At 36.0% G+C, this 25,328-nt stretch overlaps 1 protein-coding gene across 13 annotated transcripts in view; it reads right to left on the minus strand.

Annotated features, from left to right (window-relative positions):
* Window positions 1–25,328, minus strand: part of CDH18 (cadherin 18) — a 1,109,085-nt gene that overhangs the window by 240,393 nt on the left and 843,364 nt on the right. For 12 of the 13 annotated variants that reach the window (XM_064375899.1, XM_064375898.1, XM_064375888.1 and 9 more), the window contains one exon: window positions 23,488–23,607. In XM_064375899.1, coding sequence (XP_064231969.1) covers window positions 23,488–23,607 — 120 coding nt within the window. The remainder of the gene's footprint in view (window positions 1–23,487; window positions 23,608–25,328) is intronic. The other variant, XM_064375897.1, reaches the window with a different exon arrangement.

Genomic DNA, 25,328 nt, shown 5'->3' on the forward strand with positions numbered 1-25,328 from the left:
ATGAGAACGAAGATACAACATACCAGAATATCTGGGACACATTTAAAGCAGTGTCTACAGGGAAATTCATAGCAATAAATGCCCACATGAGGAGCATGAAAATGTCTAAAACCAACATCCTATCATCAAAATTGAAAGAGTTAGAGGAACAAGATCAAAAAAACTCAAAAGCTAGTGGAAGATAAGAAATAATTAAGATCAGAAAAGAATTGAAGGAGATAGAGACACAAAATACCCTTCAAAAAAATCAATGAATCCAGGAGCTGTTTTTTTGACAAAATCAACAAAATAGATACACTGCTAGCCAGACTAGTAAAAAAGAAAACAGAGAAGAATCAAATAGATGCATAAAAAAATGATAAAGAGGACATCACCACTGACTCCACAGAAATACAGATTACCATCAGAGATTACTACAAACAACTCTATGCACACAAACCAGTAAATCTGGAAGAAATGGATAAATTCCTGGACACTTGTACTCTCCCAAGACTAACCCAGAAAGAAGTTGAATCCCTGAATAGACCAATAACAAGGGCTGAAGGTAAGGCAGCAATTAATAGCCTACCAACTAAAAAAAGCCCAGGTCCAGATGGGTTTACAGTCGAATTCTACCAGACATACAAAAAGGAACTGGTACCATTCCTTCTGAAACTATTCCAGACAATGCAAAAAGAGGGAATCCTCCCCAACTCATTTGATGAGACCAACATCATCCTACTACCAGAACCAGGCAGAGACACAACAAAAAAAGAAAACTTCAGGCCAATATCCATGATGAACATCAACACAAAAATCTTCAATAAAATACTGGCAAACCAAATGCAACAGCAAATCAAAAAGCTTATTCATCACGATCAAGTAGGTTTCATTCTGCAGATGCAAGGCTGGTTCAACATACGAAAGTCTATAAACATAATCTATCATATAAACAGAACAAAAGACAAAAACCACATAATTATCTCAATAGATGCAGAGAAGGCCTTTGACAAAATTCAACAGCCCTTAATGCTAAAAACTCTCAATAAACTAGGTATCAATAGTATGTATCACAAAATAATAAAAGCTATTTATGACAAACACACAGCCAATAACATACTGAACAGGCAAAACCAGGAAGCATTCCCTTTGAAATCTGGCACAAGACAAGGATGCCCTCTCTCACCACTCCTATTCAATATAGTGCTGGAAGTCCTAGCCAGAGCAATCAGGAAAGAAAAGGAAATAAAGGGTATTCAATTAGGAAAAGAGGAAGCCAAATTGTCTCTATTTGCAGATGACATGATTGTATGTTTAGCAGACCCCATCGTCTCAGCCCTAAATCTCCTGAAACTGATAAGCAACTTCAGCAAAGTCTCAGCATACAAACTCAATGGGCAGAAATCACAAGTATTCCTATACACCAATAACAGACAAACAGAGAGCCTAATCTTGAGCGAACTCCCATTCACAATTGCTACAAAGAGAATAAAATACCTAGGAATACAACTTACAAAGGATGAAAAGGACCTCTTCAAGGAGAACTACAAACCACTGCTCAATTAAATAGGAGAATAAACAAAGAGATGGAAAAACATTCCATGCTCATGGTTGGGAAGAATCAATATCATGAAAATGGCCATTCTGCCCGAAGTAATTTATAGATTCAATGTTATCCCCACCAAGCTACCAATGACCTTCTTCACAGAACTGGAAAACACCACTTAAAACTTCATATGGAACCAAAAGAGAGCCCACATAGCCAAAACAATCCTAAGCAAAAAGAACAATGCTGGAGGCATCATGCTGCCTGACTTCAAACTATAGTACAAGGCCACAGTAATCAAAAAAGCATGGTAATGGTACCAAAACAGAGACATAGGTCAGTGGAACAGAACAGAGGCCTCAGAAGCAACACCACTCATCTACAATCATCTGATCTTTGATAAACCTAAGAAAAACAAGCAATAGGGAAATGATTCCCTGTTTAATAAATGGTGTTGGGAAAACTGGCTAGCAATATGCAGAAAGCAGAAACTGGACCCCTTCCTGACACCTTACACTAAAATTAACTCCAGATGGATTAAAGATCTAAACATAAGACCTAACACCACAAAAACCCTAGAAGAAAACCTAGGCAAAACCGCTCAGGACATAGGCATAGGCAAGGACTTCATGACTAAAATACCTAAAGCAATGGCAACAAAGGCCAAAATAGACAAATGGGGTCTAATTAAACTCTAGAGCTTCTGTACAGCAAAGGAAACAATCATTAGAGCAAACCAGCAACCAACAGATGGAAAAAATTTTTTGCAATCTACCAATCTGACAAAGGGCTAGTATCCAGAATCTACAAGGCACTAAAACAGATTTACAAGAAACAAACAAACTCATTCAAAAGTGGGCAAAGGATATGAACAGATACTTTACAAAAGAAGACATTTAGGCAGCCAAGAAACATATGAAAAAATGCTCATCATCACTGGTCATTAGAGAAATGCAAATCAAAACCATATTGAAATACCATCTAACACCAGTTAGAATGACGATCATTAAAAAATCTGGAGACAACAGATGCTGGAGAGGATGTGGAGAAATAGGAACACTTTTACACTGTTGGTGGGAATGTAAATTAGTTCAACCATTGTGGAAGACAGTGTGGCAATTCCTCACGGACCTAGAAATAGAAATACCATTTGACCCAGCAATCCCATTACTGGGTATATAACCAAAGAATTATAAATTGTTCTATCATAAAGACACATGTACATGTATGTTCACTACAGCACTGTTTACAATAGCAAAGACCTGGAACCAACCCAAATGTCCATCAAAGATAGAATGGATAAAGAAAATGTGGCACATATACACCATGGAATACTATGCAGCCATAAAAAAGATGAGTTCATGTCCTTCATAGGGACATGGATGAATCTGGAAACCATCATTCTCAGCAAACTGCCACAAGAAAAGAAAACCAAACACCACGTTATCACTCATAGGCGGGTGTTGAACAATTAGAACACGTGGACACAGGGAGGGGAGCATCACACACTGTGGACAGTTCGGGGGCAGCTAGAGGAGGGACAGCAGGTGGTGGGGAGTGTGGGGATGGATAATAAGGGGAGAAATACCAGATGTGTGTGATAGAGGGATGAAGGCAGCAAATCTCCTTGCCATGTGTGTACCTATGCAATAATCCTGTGTGATCTGCACATGTACCCCAAAAACTAAAGTATAATAAAAAAACCATTATGCTAATTGAAAAGTCACAAAAATAAAATAAAATAAAATAAAATGTCTACATAAATGACACCTTGGAAAGGGAGAGAAAAGATGTGGAGGAAAGAGAGAAAGAAAGAGATATTCAATATATCTGTGTCTTGGAGAGACTGGGATAGATGATTATACCATTTAAACTTCAGGAATGATCACCATCTCAGGTTTGATTCTAAGTTTGACTAGCAACTGCAAGCCCTCAGCATAAGATATAGTGGTAACTTCTTGAAAAGATATTTCTCTAGGATGTTTGTGTCAGTCTGTTTTTCTTCTCTCTAGGTTCCCAAACATAATTGAAGCCCCTTCCTTTGAAATAACAGAATAGAGTACTAGCTTAACCGTAATCAGCATTTCTTCTGTCCTGAAATATTATATGAGTTATATTCCATTACAATCCTTGTGTACATTTCTAATGCTAAAATACTTAAGTAATCAAGATTTTTATGTAACATTTTAATTCAATATCTATTCAATAAGCACACAAGCACAGCCATATTCACTGATTAGAAGCACATTATTAATCTCTTATTAACACTCGTATTTTGCTTTGGGTTATATATTCTCATCCATATTGTCTTATTCAATGTTCCCAAATAACCTGCAATGGTTCTATAAAAGGCTAGTTAAAGTTTCCAAACTATGTTTCAAAAAACATGTAGTCAGGCCCCAAGGGGTGTGCAGAATCCAAGTTTAGTGTTCTTTTGACTATACAACACAGCTCATATAATAAGATATAACTTCATACCTGCTATTGACTGAATGTTTGTGTCCCCAAAATTGTATAAGTTAAAGCCCTAATCCCAAATTGGTTAGTATTTGCAGACAGGACCTTTGAGAGGTAATTAGTTCATAAGTGTAAGCCCTTGTGAATGGGATCAGTTCTCTTATAAGAAGATGAAGACACATGAGAGAGATGATTTCTCTCTCTCTCTCTCTCTCTCTCTCTCTCTCTCTCTCTCTCTCTGTGTGTGTGTGTGTGTGTGTGTGTGTGTGTTTCTCTCTCTCTATCTCTCCATCCCTCTCTCTGCCATTTGAGGACATAGCAGGAAAGTAGTCATCTATAAATCAGGAGGAGATTTCTCATCATGCTAGTGCAATAATCTTACTTCCCAGTCTTCAGAACTGTGAAAAATGTTTCTTGTTTAAGCCACCCAGTCTATGTCTATATCACTAATAGCACTCCAAACTGGAAGTGGGTGATGAGATATTACTTATTAGGTACATTGTAAGCTACTAGTGTGACAATCACACTGAAAACCAGGACTTCACCAGTACAGAATGTTACACCATGTAACAAAAGTGTACTTTACCACTTAAATGTATACAAACTTTAGTATACATTCAATTCATTTGAGATATTTCGGTATTATTACAACTTTTTTTCTAGAAATACTTATGTCCTCTTTCAACTTTAGAAAGTGTAAAATACAATTATCATATTTTTGTAAAGCAGTAATCATCTTATGCTCCATAAAAATCATTTCGGTTCTGAGTGAATACAGCTCTGTACAACTTTTCCTACAAACCAAGATTTCAAAGCAAAGTCCCTTGTTTTCTAAAAGTATCCATGCTATATTCCCATGAAGCAAACAACCTCAATGTGTTAAATGGCACATATCTAAACAACTGAAATATCGTATCTAAACATTTCTAAACATAAAATGGTATAGTAAAAAAAGAATGTCACAATCTTAAGGGACCACCATTGTATTATGGTGCATTGTTGACTGAAACATATTTGTGTAAGGCATGACCATGTGTGTATCTGTCTGTGTGTCTCTCTGTGTATACAAACAGGGTTTTGGGAGAGAGAGAGAGATTTCATTTTTGTTTAAGTTATTTAAATGGCTATTACTTTTTCCTTTAATTTTCTGAGGTTTTCATGCACAATTTCTATACAAAGAAGGACTGGGAGCAGAAAGCAGTCTCTTTTAATGCATACATTTGCTCTTGCTTCGGATGACTGCTTCACAAACTAAGAATGACAGTCTCCTGTGGGTCTTTTGTAAGCACAGGTATGCTGATGGCAAATCAGACTGCCAGTCAATTTCAGTGGATTCCCAGGCTTGTTCATGTGTTTGTATCTGAACATTCCCAGTAGAAAGGGCTTTCCTTTCTCTCCCAGGAAGTCTATGGGCCTTGTTTCTATTACAGTTTCTTTAAAATCCTTACTTGTGTAACTCTTTAGTTACCATCAGATACAGAGGAAAAATTAAGACATAGAAATTTGTTATGAAAGTGCAATAAAGTTAAGTAAACACAGCGTGGAAACAGTGAGAAAAAAAGAAAAAAGTAAGTGAAAAAATAAGCATGGAACAAGAAAACCCAAAAAGACAAATAGTAATTGTGGTTAATAAAATGATTGAAAATGATAAAAATTACTAACTGGGGATACTGATACAGAAAATGATAAAATTATGGCTAAAATATCACATTTTAAATCTTGTATTTTTGGGATAATCTCTAGTTAGCAAAGTGGGAAATTATGTGTTCTAAAAAGTGACTGAGGTTTGATCAGATAGCTCCTCCAAGGAAGACAACTTCTCTTGGAGGGAAAAAAAAAACAAAACCCTGCTGTATATATATCTCTTGATAAAGGATAAAAAGCCCTGTTTGTGTCAGTGAACAAAAGGAGAAGATGATTCATATTTCTCCACATAGAAATATTTGGGTTTCTGTGAACATTCTGGAAGACACTGAAAAGATAGAAACAAACAAACAAAAAATGGGTCCAAAGAGTGAGGAATATGAGACCTTCATGAAATAAAACAGGAGCTGGCCCGACATGCCGGATCACACCTGTAATCCCAGAACTTTGGGAGGCAGAGGCAGGTGGATCACAAGTTCAGAAGATCGAGACCATCCTGGCTAACACTGTGAAACTCGCCTCTACCAAAAATACAAAAAAGTAGCCGGGCGTGGTGGCACACACCTGTACTCCCAGCTACTTGGGAAGCTGAGGCAGGAGAATTGCTTGGACCCAGGAGATGGAGGTTTCAGTGAGCCGAGATCATGCAGCTGCACCCTGGCATGGGCGACAGAGTGAGACTCCATCCCAAAACAAAAACAAACAAACAAACAAACAAACAAACCCAGGAGCTTTAGTGTCCTATGACACAGAGTTATGAGGAATTTGGAAGTATTGTGTTTGTTTCAAGTTGACCCCTTTGTTCGTAGATCACAATTATCTTCCATATTCTCTCAACATTTAGAAAAAGTCTAGTTCCACCAGAAGTCCTGTGTTAACAGCGCTTGGGGGCAATGAAGGCTCCATGGTTCAGCAAGAATAGAGAAAAGGTAGTAGCCCCTAGAGATAAAATTGAGTTATGACTGGGCAAGCAGTGGACAGGTTTCTTCTCAGCTCTCCTTTCTGAGGAGAGCAAAGATCACCTGGTGGTCAACAAGGACATTATCCAGAGACAAAACTCTTTATCTGAGGAATTTAGAAATCAGGAGACTTCCCTATTATCTAAAGCCAGCACGTGGTCCCAGGCTTCCTTCCCAGAAAAGTATAAGTAATTAAAATTTCTATAGATCTACAGTATGCATGTATGTTGAGACTTACTGTGCAAACCTTCTTGACATCAAGGCACCAAAATGTCTACAAATGTAATCATTTATTATGACTTATGTGGTGAATAGGGTCCAAATTACCCTTAAGCTCCTGCTCTAAGATCTACAAATACCCCTAAGGAAAAATCCACCAAGGTGCGCTCAGTCCTGTCTTGCTGAAGTTCCCTGCTGAACTCTTCTGCAGCCTTTCTAACTAATAAAACCTCCCTTTCGGCTGGGCGCGGTGGCTCATACCTGTAATCCTAGCACTTTGGGAGGCCGAGGTGAGTGGATTGCCTGAGGTCAGGAGTTCGAGAACAGCCTTGCCAACATGGTGAAACCCCATCTCTACTAAAAATACAAAAATTAGCCTGGGCTGTAGTGGCATGCACCTGTAATCCCAGGTACTCAGGAGGCTGAGGCAGGAGAATTGCTTGAACCCTGGAAGGGGAGGTTGCAGTGAGCCGAGATCAAGCCACTGCACTCTAGCCTGGGTAACAAGCAAGATTCCATCTCAAACAAACAAACAAACAAACAAACAAAAAACAACTTTCCTTTCAAACCTATGATGTTGGTAAATTCTCTTATTACCCATGAGCCAATCACTTGCCATGGTGGGGGCTCTAATATTGCCTGGCACTTAATTCACAACTATGCAAAGGAAGGGTGTTGGGGGACTTTTTTTTCCCCAAACTGCATAGGATGGGAGCTCGAGACATTTATTTGGATTTTAAAGGAAAGTCTTGGCCTGGCGTGGTTGCTCACGCCTATAATCCCTGCACTTTGGGAGGTCAAGGCGGGTGGATCACCTGAGATCAGGAGTTCAAGACCAGTCTGACCAACATGGTGAAACTCTGTCTCTACTAAAAATACAAAAATTAGCTGGGTGTGGTGGCGGGTGCCTGTAATCCCAGATATATCGGAGGCTGAAGCAGGAGAATCACTTGAATCCAGGAGGTTGAGGTTGAAGTGAGTCAAGATCCTGACACATCACTCCAGGCTGGGTGACAGAGCAAGACTTTGTCTCAAAAAACAAAAACAGATAAAGAAAAATGTGGTATACATACACCACGGAATACTCCTCAGCCATAAACAAGAATGAAATCATGTCTTTTGCATGAACATGGATGGAACTGAAAGCCATTATCTTAAGTAAAATAACACAGAAAGAGAAAGTCAAATCCTATATGTTTTCTCTTATAAGTGAAAGCTAAATAATGTGTACACATGGACATAGAATATGGAATAATAGATATTGGAGACTCTGAAGGGTGGGAGTGAGTGAGGAATGGGAAATTACTTAATTGGTACAACGTACATTTTCTGGGTGCTTATTAAAAGCCCAAACGTTACCACTATATATCCATGCAACAAAACTGTACATGTATCCCTCAAATTTATAGGAATAAAAGAATATATAGATAATTAGAAATTTGTTACTGTGTGTAAAGCACCTAGGAAGGCCTGGTGTGGAAAGCAACAGTAACACTTTGGTATTCAAGCCCTTATGGAGCTCTCAGAGTAGAGAACAAATATCTGAATAAAAGGGCTACTGCTATGTTTTATGAGGAATATAAAAATGTTACTCAAAGATTGGAGAGATCAGTTCTAAGAGTCCAGGGAATCAACCATCGAAGCGTAAGTTTTCCTGGGAAGGGCATGCCAGGAAGGGTAATAGCCTAAGTGAAAAAATAACATAGAAGCAGTGCTTGGTTGAAACATAGCGGTAGGTATGAGCTTAAAAATTATATATGTGTGTGTGTGTGTGTGTGTGTGTGTGTGTGTGTGTGTGCGTATTCTATATATGTATATATATAGAATGGGAAATTATATATATGTATTTTCTATATATATGTGTATATATAGTGGTAAAAATTGTGGAACATTAATAATATTCTAATGTTTTCTAGATTTCATTGTAGATATCTAAGATACTGGGTTAGGGAAGAATCTAGGGAAATCAATGAGATTGCAGTACATTTAATCCTATGGCAGGGGGATAAATTACCTCAGAATAAATTTAAAGTGATGAAAAAAAATCAAATAGCTTGGTGATTATATACCATGAATTATGTTTAATCAGGTTTAAAAACTAAAGGAGACAATCACAGTATTTCTTATTTTCTATTGATTTAATATTTGACAATAAATTAAATAATATTAAAAGCTAATATATTTGTCAGGCTATTGGCTAAAACATAATTCCCAGTATTTTTTTCTCAATAGTTACTATTGAGACCATACAGGAGGCATAGAGTGAAGTCACAAAAGAAGAAGATTAAACAAATTTGTCTTTTATTAGGAAGAAATTGTATAAGACACTCTGCAATTGACCAATATTGATTCTTATCTTTTTGATACGTAAAGGTACAACTACCATTTTATAGTGAATTAGATGATTTTTTTACTCTTCTGGTAGTAGCTGGTCAATTTTTTGACGAACGGGTGTTATTTTTGAAGAAGTAGATTCAACTGTTTCTTTACTCTGTTTGCTTAACAGCTTTATGCAAGTTTAATTTACATTACCGTAACGTATATTTAAGTGTTCAATTCAACCTAATTCCATCTTAATGGTTTCATCTAGGGCTACAATGAATAGTCTGACTAGCATATAACACTGATCTATAATTTGGTTTTGTTAGAACTATATGCAGCACAACTAAATTTGATAGATATTATTCTGTTAATGTCAAAAGGACACTATGATCTTGCCACAGAGTAGGAGAGTTATCTGATATCTATGGTGTCTGTAAAGTACTTTGCTACTTTGTGATGGCAATAAAATTATTTACCAAATATGTATTCTCAGGCGAGTATCAGAGAAAAATACATTTAGTTTCATTTTGATTCCTCCAAGTAGCAAACCTAATATAACGTTTGATATTTCATTTAAAGTGTGAAAAATGTCCTTTTGCAGTTTGACATTGCTACTGAAACTCTAAAGTGGTTATGTATGGAGAGAGAGCTGTGTGCTCTCTCTGGTTCATAGAATTCAGGTTGAGAGTAAGGGACGTATTCCCAGTAAGCCAGTTCAATCCCTTCCTGGACAGTGCATTGTACTATGAGGGTTATTCATATGTCTGCAAAATGCATCTCCCAAAGGTCCCAGGTACCAGTTAGCACAGGGTATGTGTCTCAAGATAAATTAATGTAATTGGAGTTACTTCATTGAGGTCCTTTCCTTCAGCAATCTCCATGTAACTTTCACTTTGTGTGCTTGTTGTCACATGATCACAAAATACATGTTTAAGTCCAGAAGATGGTAAAGTCAATTGAGGTAGCATTGACACCTTTATAAAGATTTCAAAATTTTCCTGAAATACCTCAGTGGCCTCACTGGTTGGAGGAGTGTCAACAGATACAGGGAGGTTGGAAAAATCTAGATTTTTAACTGCATATATTACTACCCTGAATAAAATCAGAGTTATGATGGGACAGGCAAAATGAAAAGTTGGTATTAAATAGACAACTACTAATGTTTACTGGAGTTCAATAATCCTTTATTTCTCAAATGCTATAGAAATTGGGACTTTTTTTTCTTGTGTCGTTTTTCCTCACAAAACCTGCTGCAGTTCAGGAACTACTTGGAAGCTATTTATTTTTTTCCAAGAGAAACACGTTACTTAGCTTTGATGATTACTACCTAAATATTTTTGTCTGTTAGTAAGCTATAACATAATTATTTTTAAATGTTTGTACATTAAGTTATCAATTTCTTTGATAGGTTCTTTAAAATGGTGATAACAAGAGAAGGGACATACAGCAGGTTCTCAAGTAATGTCATTTCTGTAACTTCATTTCCTTAGAACATTGATGGAAGCAATATATGGTGTCATTATACTTCATTATGGTCAAAATTACAGTTTCCAAGAATCTATGAATAAGTGAGGACTAACTGTATAATTGTTTGTGCAAGCAATTATTATTATTGTTATCATTATCAATAGAAATGAGCTATAAAAAGATAAATTGACAAAGCATATTCTATTGTGAAATCTTTCCTCCTGCAGATATTGTAAATGAAAATTTAAATATTTTGTCTTCTTAGCTTTTAATAAATATAAAATACTGACTTTGGAAAGTGAAAACTATTGTGAAATAGATTTTCATATGAAATTATATAAAATTAAAATTAAAATCTATAGAACTTGTAGAGATGCTTAATACAGTATTTTAAGCATATATAGAAATCATTCTTAAACTTAATATTTTTGGTCACTGAGCAAAAATGAAATGAAATAAATTTGGGGAGATAATAAAGAACCAAAAAATGTTAAGGATTTAATTACTTTATGCAGACTCCAGAAATAGTGTTGAAACATCTTGTTTTCAGTTTCATCCTATGAAATTCATTGAGGTCTTCAACTGAGTTTATTTTTCTACCTGATTAATTTCTGCTACAAAATGTTAAGAAAAGATCATCTTGAAGAATCAGTTGTTGTCGGTCACAATCTCTGCATTACTGACTGTTGTTTCAGAAAGAGCGTGCCACTGTACCTCATCTAGAGACACTATTCTGAGTCAAGACTGTCAATTCCGAAGAGGTTGATTATTTTATTGTCTAATTTTTATCTCCTTATAGATTATCATTCACAATTTTCTAATGGTATATTTCTCTTAATTATCATGTTTGTAAAAGGTTTCTTGAAAATGTTTAGAAAGAAATTTAATTGCATATAAGTAAGGTACCTTATCTTTTTAAAATTTATATAGCTATTTCAACTAAAAAATTCTTTTGAACAAAATAATCTTTTTTTCTACTTCAGATAAGACTATTTCAAATCCTCATAATGGTTCAAAATGCGGTAATTTATGGAAATTCTTGTCAATCTTTTTATTTTTTTCTGAGACAGAGTTTTGCTCTACTGCCCAGGCTAGAGTGCAATGGCATGATCTCAGTTCACTGCAACCTCTGCCTCCCAGGTTCAAGCTATTTTCCCTACCTCAGCTTCCTGAGTAGCTGGGATTACAGGTGCACACTACCACCCCTGGCTAAATTTTGTATTTTTTAGTACAGACAGGATGTCACCATGTTGGCCAGGCTAGTCTTGAACTCCTGACCTCATGTGATCCACCCACCTCAGCCTCTCAAAGTGCTAGGATTGCAGGTGTGAGCCACTGGGCCAGACCCTTGTCAATCTTAAGGACATAAGATAACTTGAGTCCTATATTTTTCCAAGGACTGGGCTAAAAGCATTGTCCTCATTTTCCCATGATATTTAGTCATTACCATTTTAAGTTTATACACGTAGAAACAAGCAAAAAAATTAAGCAATTTGATCAATTTGTATTCTAGGATTTGAAAACAAAGCATTACCAGCTTCTTTTGCAATATACCCTAGTATTTCAGAGAAATATACAACTTATGCTATATTTATATCATATTAATTCAACTAGAATATGAGTCCAAATAGCATACTAATCTTTGATGGAAAGGTCAAGTAAGCAGTTTCTTCATTAAATTTATAATAGTGCCATGTCAAAATAAATAATAATCTGACTGTGTCTTTGAAATTGATAGTAATTATTAGGTGTAGAAAATTTTATTTGATGCTAAGTGTTCTGTCCCTTTGAGATAGACATTATTAATGCAAAAGAATTTGATTGACAGAATAGTTGAAGTTCAGTGTCTATTCCATTTTAATATCATGTAACGGAAACAATTAAAGTACCAAAATACACTAGGAGAGCTGGTAAAAGAATATGTGGTATGCTCTTAGTATATAAACAATGTCTATTCCATTTTAATATCATGTAACAGAAATAATTAAAGTACCAAAATACACTAGGAGAGCTGGTAAAAGAATATGTGGTATGCTCTTAGTATATAAACAAAGATAATCTGTCTGGTCTTACTATTTTTATGTACCTGACAATTAAATGTAGAATGTATCAGCATAAATGTTTTCAACTGGCATATTTTATAATAAATATTCTTACATTAATTAATATAGATATGTAAAGATTGCATGAAAAATGATATATGAGTTTAAAACATAAATATGAAAATATGAAAATAAATAAATGGCTCAATAATACTTACTGGGCATGTGAGAAAAACCCACTATAAGAACCATTTATACAAATCTATGAACTCTGTTACTGACTGTCAATGATTTATACATTTCATGTTAATTACAGTCAAAAGAGCCAATATTCACTAATATAAACTATTGTAAGGGGGGCTTAACTAGGATTTTGTAAACAGTATGCTCCTTTGTTTTTCCTGACATCAGGTTTTAATTTAGGCTTTCAGGCTTCTTGAATTGGTCATCGGGAAGATTCAATATATTTGTATGAAACAGACACAGACATGATTTAAGTTATATGCACTAACAAAAATAATGTTAAGTAGTTCATAAGTTGATAACTATGAAACAGCAATCAGAGAATCATCAAATGGCCATGAAAGTAATGAGCATTAAGAGATTTTCATGTCCACTTAAAAACTACACACTGGCCTTCCATTCTGTAAGGAAATGGAATGTTTCCCTTCTGTTTCTAAGGCCCTGGAATTATACCTGGTAGATTTCTGGCTCTATCTCAGACTTAAGTTATGGGAACTAGTTTCCTTGTGTAGGAATTTGATCATTCAGCTTTTGCAGTCACCACCTGACAAAAATTTTATGTTTCTGAAGAGACATAGAAACCTTTAAATATTAATTTATTTTTAACTCAATTTACACTATATTAACTGAAGTAGGGCTGAGATTTGAGTTGTGCTAATACACAACCATCATCCCAGATTTCTCTTGAATTTCATTTTCTGATCACTCAAAATGACTTTCTCCCTCAGTGGCCTTCCTCAAAATACATTACTTAGGTTTTACTGTTTCCTTAGTTAGTAAAATGTCTTCTTTAATAATTGTAAAAAATGTTTTTTCTATGAATCTAGCTAGAAATAGCACATTTCTTTTATTTTTATCACCATAGTCCCCTGCACCTTTTAAATGGTAAAGGACACTTTTAAATGCACATTTGTCATTTGTTGGTATACACTGAGCACAAATTGTAAAATAATTATCTTAACAAATGTAATTTAAAACAATATATTTTTCACAAAAGGTTTCACTATACTAATAAATAAGATTTCAGTGTAAAAAAAATTCAGACAATCCAAGATGGCTGAATAGGAACAGCTCTGGAGTGCAGTTCCCAGTGAGAGCACTGAGGGTGAGTGATCACTGCATTTCCAGATGAGTTTTAACTGCCCACAGACCAGGAGATTTCCAGACAGAAAAGAGCCATGAGTCTCCAGCAGGACTGTTTCAGCCGGTGCAGCAGGTCTCCACACAAAAACTCCCACAAATCTGGGCAGCCATTTCAACTGGCTCCTGGAATGCCTGGGAGACAGAGTCACCCATTCAACTGAACAAAAGGGTGCTGAAACAGGGAGCTAGGTAATCTGGCTCGGCGGGTCCCACCCCCACAAAGACCAGGAATCTGAAACGCTCTGGATTGACAGTTTCACAGCAAGCACAGCTGGACCCGGGATGGTCCAGCTCTGTGGGGGGAAGGGTGTCTGTCATTACTGAGGCAGTCCACCATTACCAAGGCAGTCCACCATTACAAGGGCAGTCCGCCATTACCAAGGCAATCTGCCATTATTGAGGCAGTCCACCATTACAGAGATAGTGTACCATTACTGAGGCAGACTGCCATTACCGAGGCAGTTCCAACTATACCTCTGTAAACAAAACTGCAGGGAAGTTCAAACAGCAGCTGGGCAGAGCCCACAGCAGCTCAGCAATGCCTCTACTGGCAGAATCTGACTAGGTTACCTCCTTGCTGGGGAGGGCATCTCTCAAAAAAGACAGCAGCACATCAGGAACTTATAAATAAAGCCCCACCTTTCCCGGATGGAACACCTGGGAAGAAAAGACAACTATGAGTTCTGCTGCAGCAGACTTAAACATACCTGCCCAGCAGCTCTGAAAGAAACAATGCAGCTCACACCTCAGCACTTGAGCTCCTATAAGGGACAGACTGTCTCCTCAAGCAGCTTCCTGGCCCCATATATCCAAAGAGATACCTCATAAAGGAGAGCTTAGGCTGACATCTGGCAGGTACCCTTCTGGGACAAAGATAACAGAAGAAGAAACTGGCAGCAACCTTTACTATTCTGCAGCCACTGCAAGTGATCCCCAGGCCAGCAAGGTCTGGAGTGGATCTCCAGCAGTCCTACAGCAGAGGGGCCTGATTGTTAGAAGGAAAACTAAAAAACAGAAAGAAATAACTTCATCATCGACAAAAAGGACATCCACTTAGAGACCCCTTCCAAAAGTCACCAACTACAAAGACCACAGGTAGATAAATTCACAAAGATGGGAAGAAACCAGCATAAAAAGATGAAAACACACAAAACCAGAATGCCTCTCCTCATCCAAGGGATCACAACTCCTCACCAGCAAGGGAACAAGGCTGGATAGAGAATGAATCTGATGAATTGACAGAAACAGGCTTCAGAAAGTGGATAATAACAAACTTCTCTGAGCTAAAAGAACATGTTTTAACCCAATGCAAAGAAACTAAGAACCTTGAAAAAGGTTTGATGAAATGCTAACGAGAATCAACCACTTGGAGAATGAAATAAATGAATTGATGGAGCTGAAAAACACCACACGAGAACTTCACAAAGCATATACAAGTTTCAATAGCTGACTCAACCAAGAAGAAGAAAGGGTATCAGAGATTGAAGATCAACTCAATGAAATAAAATGAGAAGGCAAGATTAGAGAAAAAATAGTAAAAAGAAATGAACCAAGCCTCCAAAAATATGGGATTATGTGAAAAGATCTAATCTACTTTTGTTAGGTGTATCTTAATGCAACAGAGAGAATGAATCCAAGGTGGAAACCTCTCTTCAGGATATTATCCAGGAGAACTTCCCCAACCTAGCAAGGCAGGCCAATATTCAAATCCAGGAAATACAGAGAACACCACAAAGATATTCCTCAAGAAGAGCAACTCCGAGGCACATAATCATCAGGTTCACCAGGGTTGAAATGAAGGAGAAAATGCTAAGGGCAGCCAGAGAGAAAGGTTGGGTTACCTACAAAGGGAAGCCCATCAGACTTACAGCAGATATCTTGGCAGAAACCCTACAAGCCAGAAGAGAGTGGGGGGCCAATATTCAACATACTCAAAGAAATGAACTTTCAACCTAGAATTTCATATCCAGCCAAACTAAGCTTCATAAGTGAAGAAATAAAATCCTTTATGAACAAGTAATTGCCCAGAGATTTCATCACTACCAGGCCTGCCTTACAAGAGCTCCTGAAATAAACACTAAACATAGAAAGGAACAACGAGTATCAGCCGCTCCAAAAACATACCAAGTGGTAAAGACCATCAATACAATGAAGAAAATGTGTCAACTACTGAGCAAAACAACTAGCTAGCAACAAAATGGCAGGATCAAATTCACATATAACGATTTTAACCTTAAATATAAATGGGCTAAATGCCCAAATCAAAAGACACAGAGTGGCAAATTGGATAAAAAGTCAAAATCCATCGGTGTGCTATATCCGGGAAACCCATCTCACTTGCAAGGATAGACATAGACTCAAAATAAAGGGATGGAGAAGATTTACCAAGCAAATGGAGAACAAAAAAAGCAGGAGTTGCAATCCTAGTCACTAATAAAATAGATTTTAAACTAACAAAGGTCAAGGAGACAAAGAAGGATATTACATAGTGGTAAAAGGATCAATGCAACAGGAAGAGCTAACAATCCTAAATATATACACATCCAATACAAGAGCACCCAGATACATAAAACAAGTTCTTAATGACCTACAAAGAGACTTAGTCTGCCACACAATAATAGTGGGAGACGTTCACACTCCACTGTTAATATTAGACAGATCACTGAAACAGAAAATTAACAAGCATATCCAGGATTTGAACTCAGATCTGGACCAAGCAAACCTAATAGACCTCTAGAGAACTCTCCACCCCAAATCCACAGCATATACATTCATCTGAGCACCACATCACACCTACTCTAAAATCTACCACATAATTGGCAGTAAATCACTCCTCAGCAAATGAAAAAGAACAGAAATCATAACAAACATTCTCTCAGACCACAGTACAATCAAATTAGAAAACAGGATTAAGAAACTAACTCATAAACACACCACTTCACAGAAACTGAACAAGTGGCTGTTGAATGTTGACTGGATAAACAATGAAATGAATTCAGAAATAAAGATGCTCTTCAAAACCAATGAGAATGAAGATGCAACATACCAAAATCTCTGGGACACATTTAAAGCAGTGTCTAGAGGAAAGTTTACAGCAATAAATGCCCACAGAGAAGCAAGGAAAGATCTAAAATTGACACCCTATCATCAAAATTGAAAGAGCTAGAGGAGGAAGATAAAAATAACTCAAAAGCTACAGAAGACACAAAATAACTAAGATCAGAGCAGAACTTCAGGAGATAGAGACACAAAAAACCCTTCAAAAATTAATAAATCTAGGAGCTGTTTTTTGAAAAGATCAACAAAATAGACAGACCACTAGCCAGATTAAAAAAAAGAAAAGAGAGAAGAATCAAATAGACACAATAATAAACGATGATGGGGACATCACCACAGATTCCACAGAAATACAAACTACCATCAGATTACTACAAACAACTCTATGCACATAAATCAGTAAACCTGGTAGAAATGTATAAATTTCTGGACACTTGCACCCTCCCAAGCGTAAACCAGGAAGAAGTCGAAACCCTGAAAAGACTAATAACGAGGACTGAAGTTGGGGCAGCAATTAATAGCCTATCAACAAAAAAAAAAATCCCAGGTCCAGATGGGTTCACAGCTGAATTCTACCAGACATACAAAGAGTAATTGGTATCACTCCTTCTGAAACTATTCCACACAATCCAAAAAGAGGGAATCCTTCCCAAATCTTTTTATGAGACCAACATCAACCTTATACCAAAACCCAGCAGAGACTCAACAAGAAAAGAAAACTTCAGGCTAATATCCATGATGAACATAGATGCAAAAATCTTCAATAAAATACTGGCAAACCAATTGCAACAGCACATCATAAAGCTTATCCATCACGATCAAGTAGGCTTCATCCCAGAGATGCAAGGCTGGTTCAACATATGCAAGTTTATAAATGTAAACCAACACATAAACAAAACCAAAGACAAAAACCACATGATTATCTCAATAGATGCAGAGAAGGGCTTTGACAAAATTCAACAGCACTTTATGGTAAAAAAAAAAAAAACTCACAATAAAATAGGTGTTGATGGAATATATCTCAAAATAAGAAAGGCAATTTATGACAACCTCATGGCCAATATCATACTGAATGGGCAAAAACTGGAAGCATTCCATTTGAAATCTGGCACTAGACAAGGATGCCTTCTCTCACCACTCCTATTCAATATAGTTTTGGAAGTTCTAGCCAGAGCAATCAGGCAAGAAAAAGAAATAAAGGGTATTCAATTAGGAAAGGAGAAATTCAAATTGCCTCTATATGCAGATGACATGATTGTATATTTAGAAGACCCCATCGTCTCAGCCCAAAATCTCCTGAAACTGATAAGCAACTTCAGCAAAGTCTCAGGATACAAAATCAATGTGCAGAAATCACAAGCATTCCTATACACCAATAACAGACTTAAAGAGAGCCAAATCAGGAATAAACTGCCATTCACAATTGTTACAAAGAGAATAAAATACCTAGGAATAGAGCTAACAAAGGATGTAAAAGAACTCTTCAAGGAGAACTACAAATCACTGCTCAGGGAAATAAGAGAGGACACAAACAGATGGAGAAACATTCCATGATCATGGTTAGGAAGAATCAATATTGTGAAAATAGTCATACTACGCAAAGTAATTTATACATTCAATGCTATCCCCATCAAGCTACTTAAGACCCTCTTCACAGAACTGGAAAAAAAAACACCTTAAACTTCATATGGAACCAAAAGAGAGCTCGCATAGCCAAGTCAATTCTAAGCAAAAAGAACAAAACTGGAGGCATCACACTACCTGACTTCAAACTATACTACAAGGCTACAGTAATCAAAACAGCATGGCACTGGTACCAAAACAGAGATATAGACCAATGGAAAAGAACAGAGGCCTTGGAGGCAATACCACATGTCTACAATCATTGGATCTTTGACAAACCTGACAAAAACAAGCAATGCGGAAAGATTCCCTGTTTAATAAATGGTGTTGGGAAAACTGGCTTGCAATGTGCAGAAAGAAGAAACTGGACCTCTTCCTGACACCTTACATTAAAATTAACTCCAGATGGATTAAAGACTTAAACATCATACCTAAAACCATAAAAACCCTAGAAGAAAACCTAGGCAAAACCATTCAGGACATAGGCATAGGCAAGGACTTCATGACCAAAACACCAAAAGCATTGGCAACAAAAGCCAAAATAGACAAATAGGATATAATTAAACTCCAGAGTTTCTGCACAGCAAAAGAAACAATCATTAGAGTGAACTGGCAACCAACAGAATGGGAAAAAAATTTTGCACTCTACCCATCTGACAAAGGACTAGTATCCAGAATCTACAAAGAACTAAAACAGATTTACAAGAAAAACAACAACAACAACAAACAAACCCCTTCAAAAGTGGGCAAAGGATATGAAGAGACACTTTTCAAAAGAAGACATTTATGCATCCAAAAAACATATGAAAAAATGCTCATCACCACTGGTCATTAGAAAAATGCAAATCAAAACCACATTGAGATACCATCTCCTGCCAGTTAGAATATCAGTCATTAAAAATCTGGAGACAACAGATGCTGGAGAGGATGTGAAGAAATAGGAACACTTTTATACTGTTGGTGGGAGTGTAAATTAGTTCAACCATTGTGGAAGACAGTGTGGCGATTTCTCAAGGACCTAGAAATAGAAATTCCATTTGACCCAACAATCCCATAACTGGGTATATATCCAAAGGATTATAAATCATTCTATTATAAAGACACATGCACACGTATGTTCATTGCAGCAATGTTTACAATAGCAAAGACTTGGAACCAACCCAAATGCCCACAGATGAGAGACTGGACAAGGACAATATGGCACAAATAGACCATGGAATACTATGCAGCCATAAAAACGATGAGCTCATGTCCTTTGTAGGGACATGGATGAACCTGGAAACCATCATTCTCAGCAAACTGACACAAGAACAGAAAATCAAACACTGCATGTTCTCACTCATAGGTGGGTTTTGAATGAGAACACATGGACACAGGCAGGGTAGCATCACACAGTGGGGTCTGTTGGGGGGACTAGGGGAGGGACAGGGGGAGGTAGGGAGTTGGGGAGGGATAACATGCGGAGAAATGCCAGATACAGGTGATGGGGATGAAGGCAGTAAACTACATTGCCATGCATGTGCCTATGCAAGAATCCTGCATGTTCTGCAAATGTACCCTAGAACCTAAAGTGCAATGAAATATTTTTTTTTAAATTTAGACATTATTAATTCAATTCTGTGTCACATAGTAACTCAGCAGCTACACAATTCATTTTCTGGATACAGCTATTCAAAAATGGTTTACAAAATAGGAAGCCAAGGTCTCCAGAAGATCACAATGGTTAATAAAATTTAATATATCATGGAAACAAGGAAATCCAAAGATTGATTTTAGTCGTAAGCACTCAGAAGTCTAAAATTTGTGGGGTCAATGTTATGTTTTATTAAGATTGGGCTTCAGTGAAAATAACTGGAAACATGCTAAGATGAAGCCATGACAATTAGGGGAATGGAATTAAGTGATACTATTAATATACACCATTACAAGTGACTACCATTTCCATACTTCTTATATAACATTTCATCCAACATAACTGATTCTTTGGTTTTTAGTATGTTTGTATTTTATTCTAGTAACTTTTCTGCACAATTTCAACTAAATTCATTAGTTCTGATGATGTTTAATTGCATAGTAATAGGGCTTTTAAGCACAAATTGCCAAATTTGTTGTTTGTGAAGACTATTGAACATTTTATTTTATACCCCACTAGCACTTTCTACAGATAACTGTCTAACTCTCTAAGATATCTGCACATTTAAAAGACCTTTAAAAACATTTTTGTCCCTTAATGACCTAGTAGGACAGATACCCATAGGTTCCCATGATGCATTAGCCAGTATTATAGCAATATTTACACATATCAAAATGGAGGCATGCATTTTATTCAATACATTAAAGCACTGAAGAAAGAAACAAAGAAATGCAAGAACAAAGAAAATTTTGTAGAGCAACATTTAAATAGCAGCCTATTTATGTTTGAGATAAACATTTTTTGTTGTTTAATGAAGCATTCACTTATGTATAATATATATACATGAGTGCATGTTGTATTTTCATATTATGTTATCGATTTTTTGCTTCCCCAAATCACAAACTATGGCAGTCCAACACTATTAAAGCATTGCTCTCAGTGACCTGATTTATCCATCCAAGTGCATACACATACGTGTGTTTACTCACACAACATATATGAACATTCACATTCAGACACATGAACACACAAAATTGTTGTTTGTTAATCAACTGTATGCATAAAAAGTGTAAAAGATTTTTTTTTTAATTTTTATCCAGGATGTTTATAACATGGCAATATTCTATTAGGTAACTGTAACATTATTTATAAATAAATGTCTGGCTTTGTATGGTACCATTAATGGATGAATATCATATGTTTCTGTGCATATGTCTTTATGCATTCATGCCTGTGTGACATGTGCATGCATGTGTGTTTGTATAATCCTAAATAAGGCGGTTGAAACAGTTTGTATTCCTGTTTCTTTCCTCTAGAGATATGTGTATTTTAAAGTGAGAATTGCAGTTATTTCATATTTGAAGAAAAATCGTCATTGGGAAAATAGAACAAAATGTGAAATATCACCATCAAATACTAAAAAGCTTTACAAATAATTCTAAGCTCTTCTAATGGAATAATAATGTGTAATCATAAATATGTACATTTTTGTGCCACCACTTAGATTACTAGATTAATAAGCATGTTTTCCTAAATATTAAGTGATACCTTGGAACTAACAGAACCTGCAGATATTATACTCATTTTAAGTTATATAAAGTTATATATATTTAATTATACCCCAATTTCTATTTTTCACTTTATGTATTAGAATCTGTTCTATAATTATAATGCATATAAGGATATATATACATATATAATCATGTATATATTCTTCATCTCTCTCTCTATATATATGTTCTATCTTGTTTTATTTTTAAGGTATAACAAAGAAAGAAAGAGTTAAGCAAGTATGTCCGAGATCCATTCATGCCAACGTATTTCCATGTTGGAGCACTCCAGGAAAAGAAAGAAAGCAAGTGACCCAATCAAAGCCTCTTGTAAACATGATAATGGCAAAACTCTTGGTAAACGGTCTAGTGGTATTAGCCAGAGAGAAAGTGCTTATCCATAACATCTTTTTAGTTGAATGTACCTCACATAACACATTGGTAAACAAATCTGTGATCTGTAGGCTTATGGAACAAGGTTCTCCGAAAAAATGGGTTATATGTTATATAATTATAGACGTATAGAGAGATATTTACAATAAAAATGGCTCCCTTCTGCATTAGTTATGTGGCTGTGAGGTCATTTACCTACAGAGGCCATATGCTGATCTGATTCAGAGTGCACTTCATACTTAGAAAGGCCATAAGGTGCTGCTGGAACATCCTGTATCTCTCTCTACTTTGCTTCCTAAGTGTGTACATCCTTAAAATTTAAAAGAAACTTGAGATTTGTTTGCTACTGAACAATTGTCTAAACTAAAAATGGGTTTTACTTAACCAAATTTTTAGCAACAAATTGGTTTTCAATGGGGACATGTGCCTTTTATGGTTTTTGGATTAAGCTGCTGTAGCAAATCCTATAATACATTATTAAGCAGCCTTCATTACCAGTTTGGCCTGATATGACATGACATAATTGATGTGATATAACATCATATGATATGATTGATATAATATGATTGTTTGGGCCAGTAAAAAATAGGAGAGCAGAATTTATAGTTTTTTCCTGAAAAGGTATTTATGTCTTTGGCATTATTCTGAGTTTTTTGTTTGCTTGTTTGTTTGTTTTTTAACATAACACAACATTTGAGGGCTGAAATATTTACTCATAGAAAATATTACCAGCTCAAGAAATAGAAATCCCCCAATATAATACAATTATATATATATGTATGTATATATATCTGACAATTTATGTGACAAGCAAAATTAATGTAGAAAAATTTCAAAGAACCATTTACCCTTTCAGCAAATAATTAAAACTAATATATAAGTAGAGCAAATAATATATTTGAAAATCTCATTCAATGTATGTAATATGCCATATTTGTTTTAAACAGAGATTATTTAAGTGTTACAGAAATATTGAAGGATAAGTAACATTTTCTTGGATGGGTATAAATAATGGATAATCAACATAATAGAGAAAGCAGTTAATTTATCTTCAATTATTTCTTTACTTTTTTTAGAGAAAGTGAGGATATGTTAAAACCAGGTTACAATAATATTATCTGACAGAAAAGAACATATAGAAATAAAAATCTTTGCTTTTTAATTTACTGTAGCAAACACTTGCATGCAAGGTATGTGTAAACACACTAACCTGTTTTAGGATCCACGGAGAAGTATGGTTGTCCCTGGAGAATGCTGTAAACCACCCGAGCGCTGTTTCCATAGGTAGGGTCGTCTGCATCAGTAGCTGTCACCTGTAGAACAGAGGTACCTGTGCATTCAGGAAAACAAATTTTAGTGTGTGATGGCATTTAGCATATGATTAATTTGAACACAGAAAATGGATATGCTGAAATAGCTATGGAGATCAGTTAAGACTGTGTCTTAGTAAATTTAATTAATGTATAAAACATTTTATTTCTTTCCCTACCATCAATTGTAATGAAAGAGAGTCTAAAATATAATATTGGTCTCAAATCTTTTAACATGGCTCTTTATGTGCTGGTAACAACCTGAATGTTCTCCTTTGATCTTCATTTTAAAAAGCAATAAAACATAACCAAAGTTTTGTTGGCTTGTCACTCATAAATCAAATTGGTACTAACTGTACAGTTAAATCAAAGGTATAATAAAGCTTTATATTGCATGTTTCATGACTGTTCTGAAAACTGGAGGTGAAATTATTTGTGATTAAGTTGGGAGGGTGGGTGAGTTGACATCAAATTATCAATGACATCATAACATTCCATTCAAGTCATTTTCTGTCTTATACACTCTTTTTAATTATTACCTGGATAATTAATGAGTCACATAACTTGTCTCTTTTTCTGTTTGCTTGTTTTTTTTTTTTTGTTTATTTGTTTGTTTTTGAGACATGAGACAGAGTCTTGCTCTGTCATTCAGACTGGAGTGCAGTGGTGCAATCTTGGCTCACTGCAACCTCCACATCCTGGGTTCAACCAATTCTCCTGCCTCAGCTTCCTGAGTAGCTGGGACTCCAGGCACCCTCCACTATGCCCAGATAATTTTTTTATTTTTAGTAGAGACAGGGTTTCGCCACGTTGGCCAGGTTGGTCTTGAACTCCTGATCTCTGGTGATCTGACCCCTTGGTGTCCCAAAGTGCTGGAAATACAGGACTGAGCCACTGTGCCCAGCCAACTGGTCTACTAAGTTCAAATCTCATTCTTTTAGTGTCTTGTACACAGTGCCAACATTGCATTGTATTTTAAAAAATGAATAGTAAATTAATTTATAACATTTAAAATGTTATATTTTGAGGTAATAAAATTATTGAATCTATTATGCTCGTGTCTTTATGCTTACTTTTTAAAATCCAGTTTGCATAATTAGAAACATCTATATAACATTTCAATTATATCTAAATGAAAACTTAATCTAAGTGTAACATGACAACCATATATTAAGGGATATACAACTTCATTGCAGAATTAGGGGGTAAGAATGCTCATCTAAGAATTCACATCTATTCATAAAATGCACCTGAAGAATCATCTAATGGTGCATACTCGATATTTTATTCCACATCACTAGAAAAATTCTACCTACTAATTTGGGTTATCTATCAAGTAAAAATATTTTTACAATCAAATGATCTTGTGTGAAATTTTGTATTCATTTTGGTATTTGAACATGGAAGCACTGACAATATTCAGTTTTTTATTTTAGTAGTTATATCAATGATTCAGGATCTAATGCCTGTTCAACTAGAAAATTTGTACTTCTAGGCCAGGCTTAGTGGCTCATGCCTGTACTCCTAGCACTTTGGAAGACCATGGTGGGAGGATTACCTGAGGTCAGGAGTTCAAGACCAACCTGGCAAACATGTGAAACCCCATCTCTACTAAAAATACAAAAATTAGCTGGGCATGGTGACATATGTCGGTAATCCCAGCTACTTGGGGGGCTGAGTCAGGAGAATTGCTTGAACCTAGGAGTCAGAGGTTGCAGTGAGCTGAGATCCATGCCATTGC

The sequence above is a fragment of the Aotus nancymaae genome, unplaced genomic scaffold (genome assembly GCF_030222135.1).
Source record: "Aotus nancymaae isolate 86718 unplaced genomic scaffold, 86718_ANA_hifiasm-v0.15.2.pri h1tg000014l, whole genome shotgun sequence".
NCBI classification, from domain to species: domain Eukaryota; kingdom Metazoa; phylum Chordata; class Mammalia; order Primates; family Aotidae; genus Aotus; species Aotus nancymaae.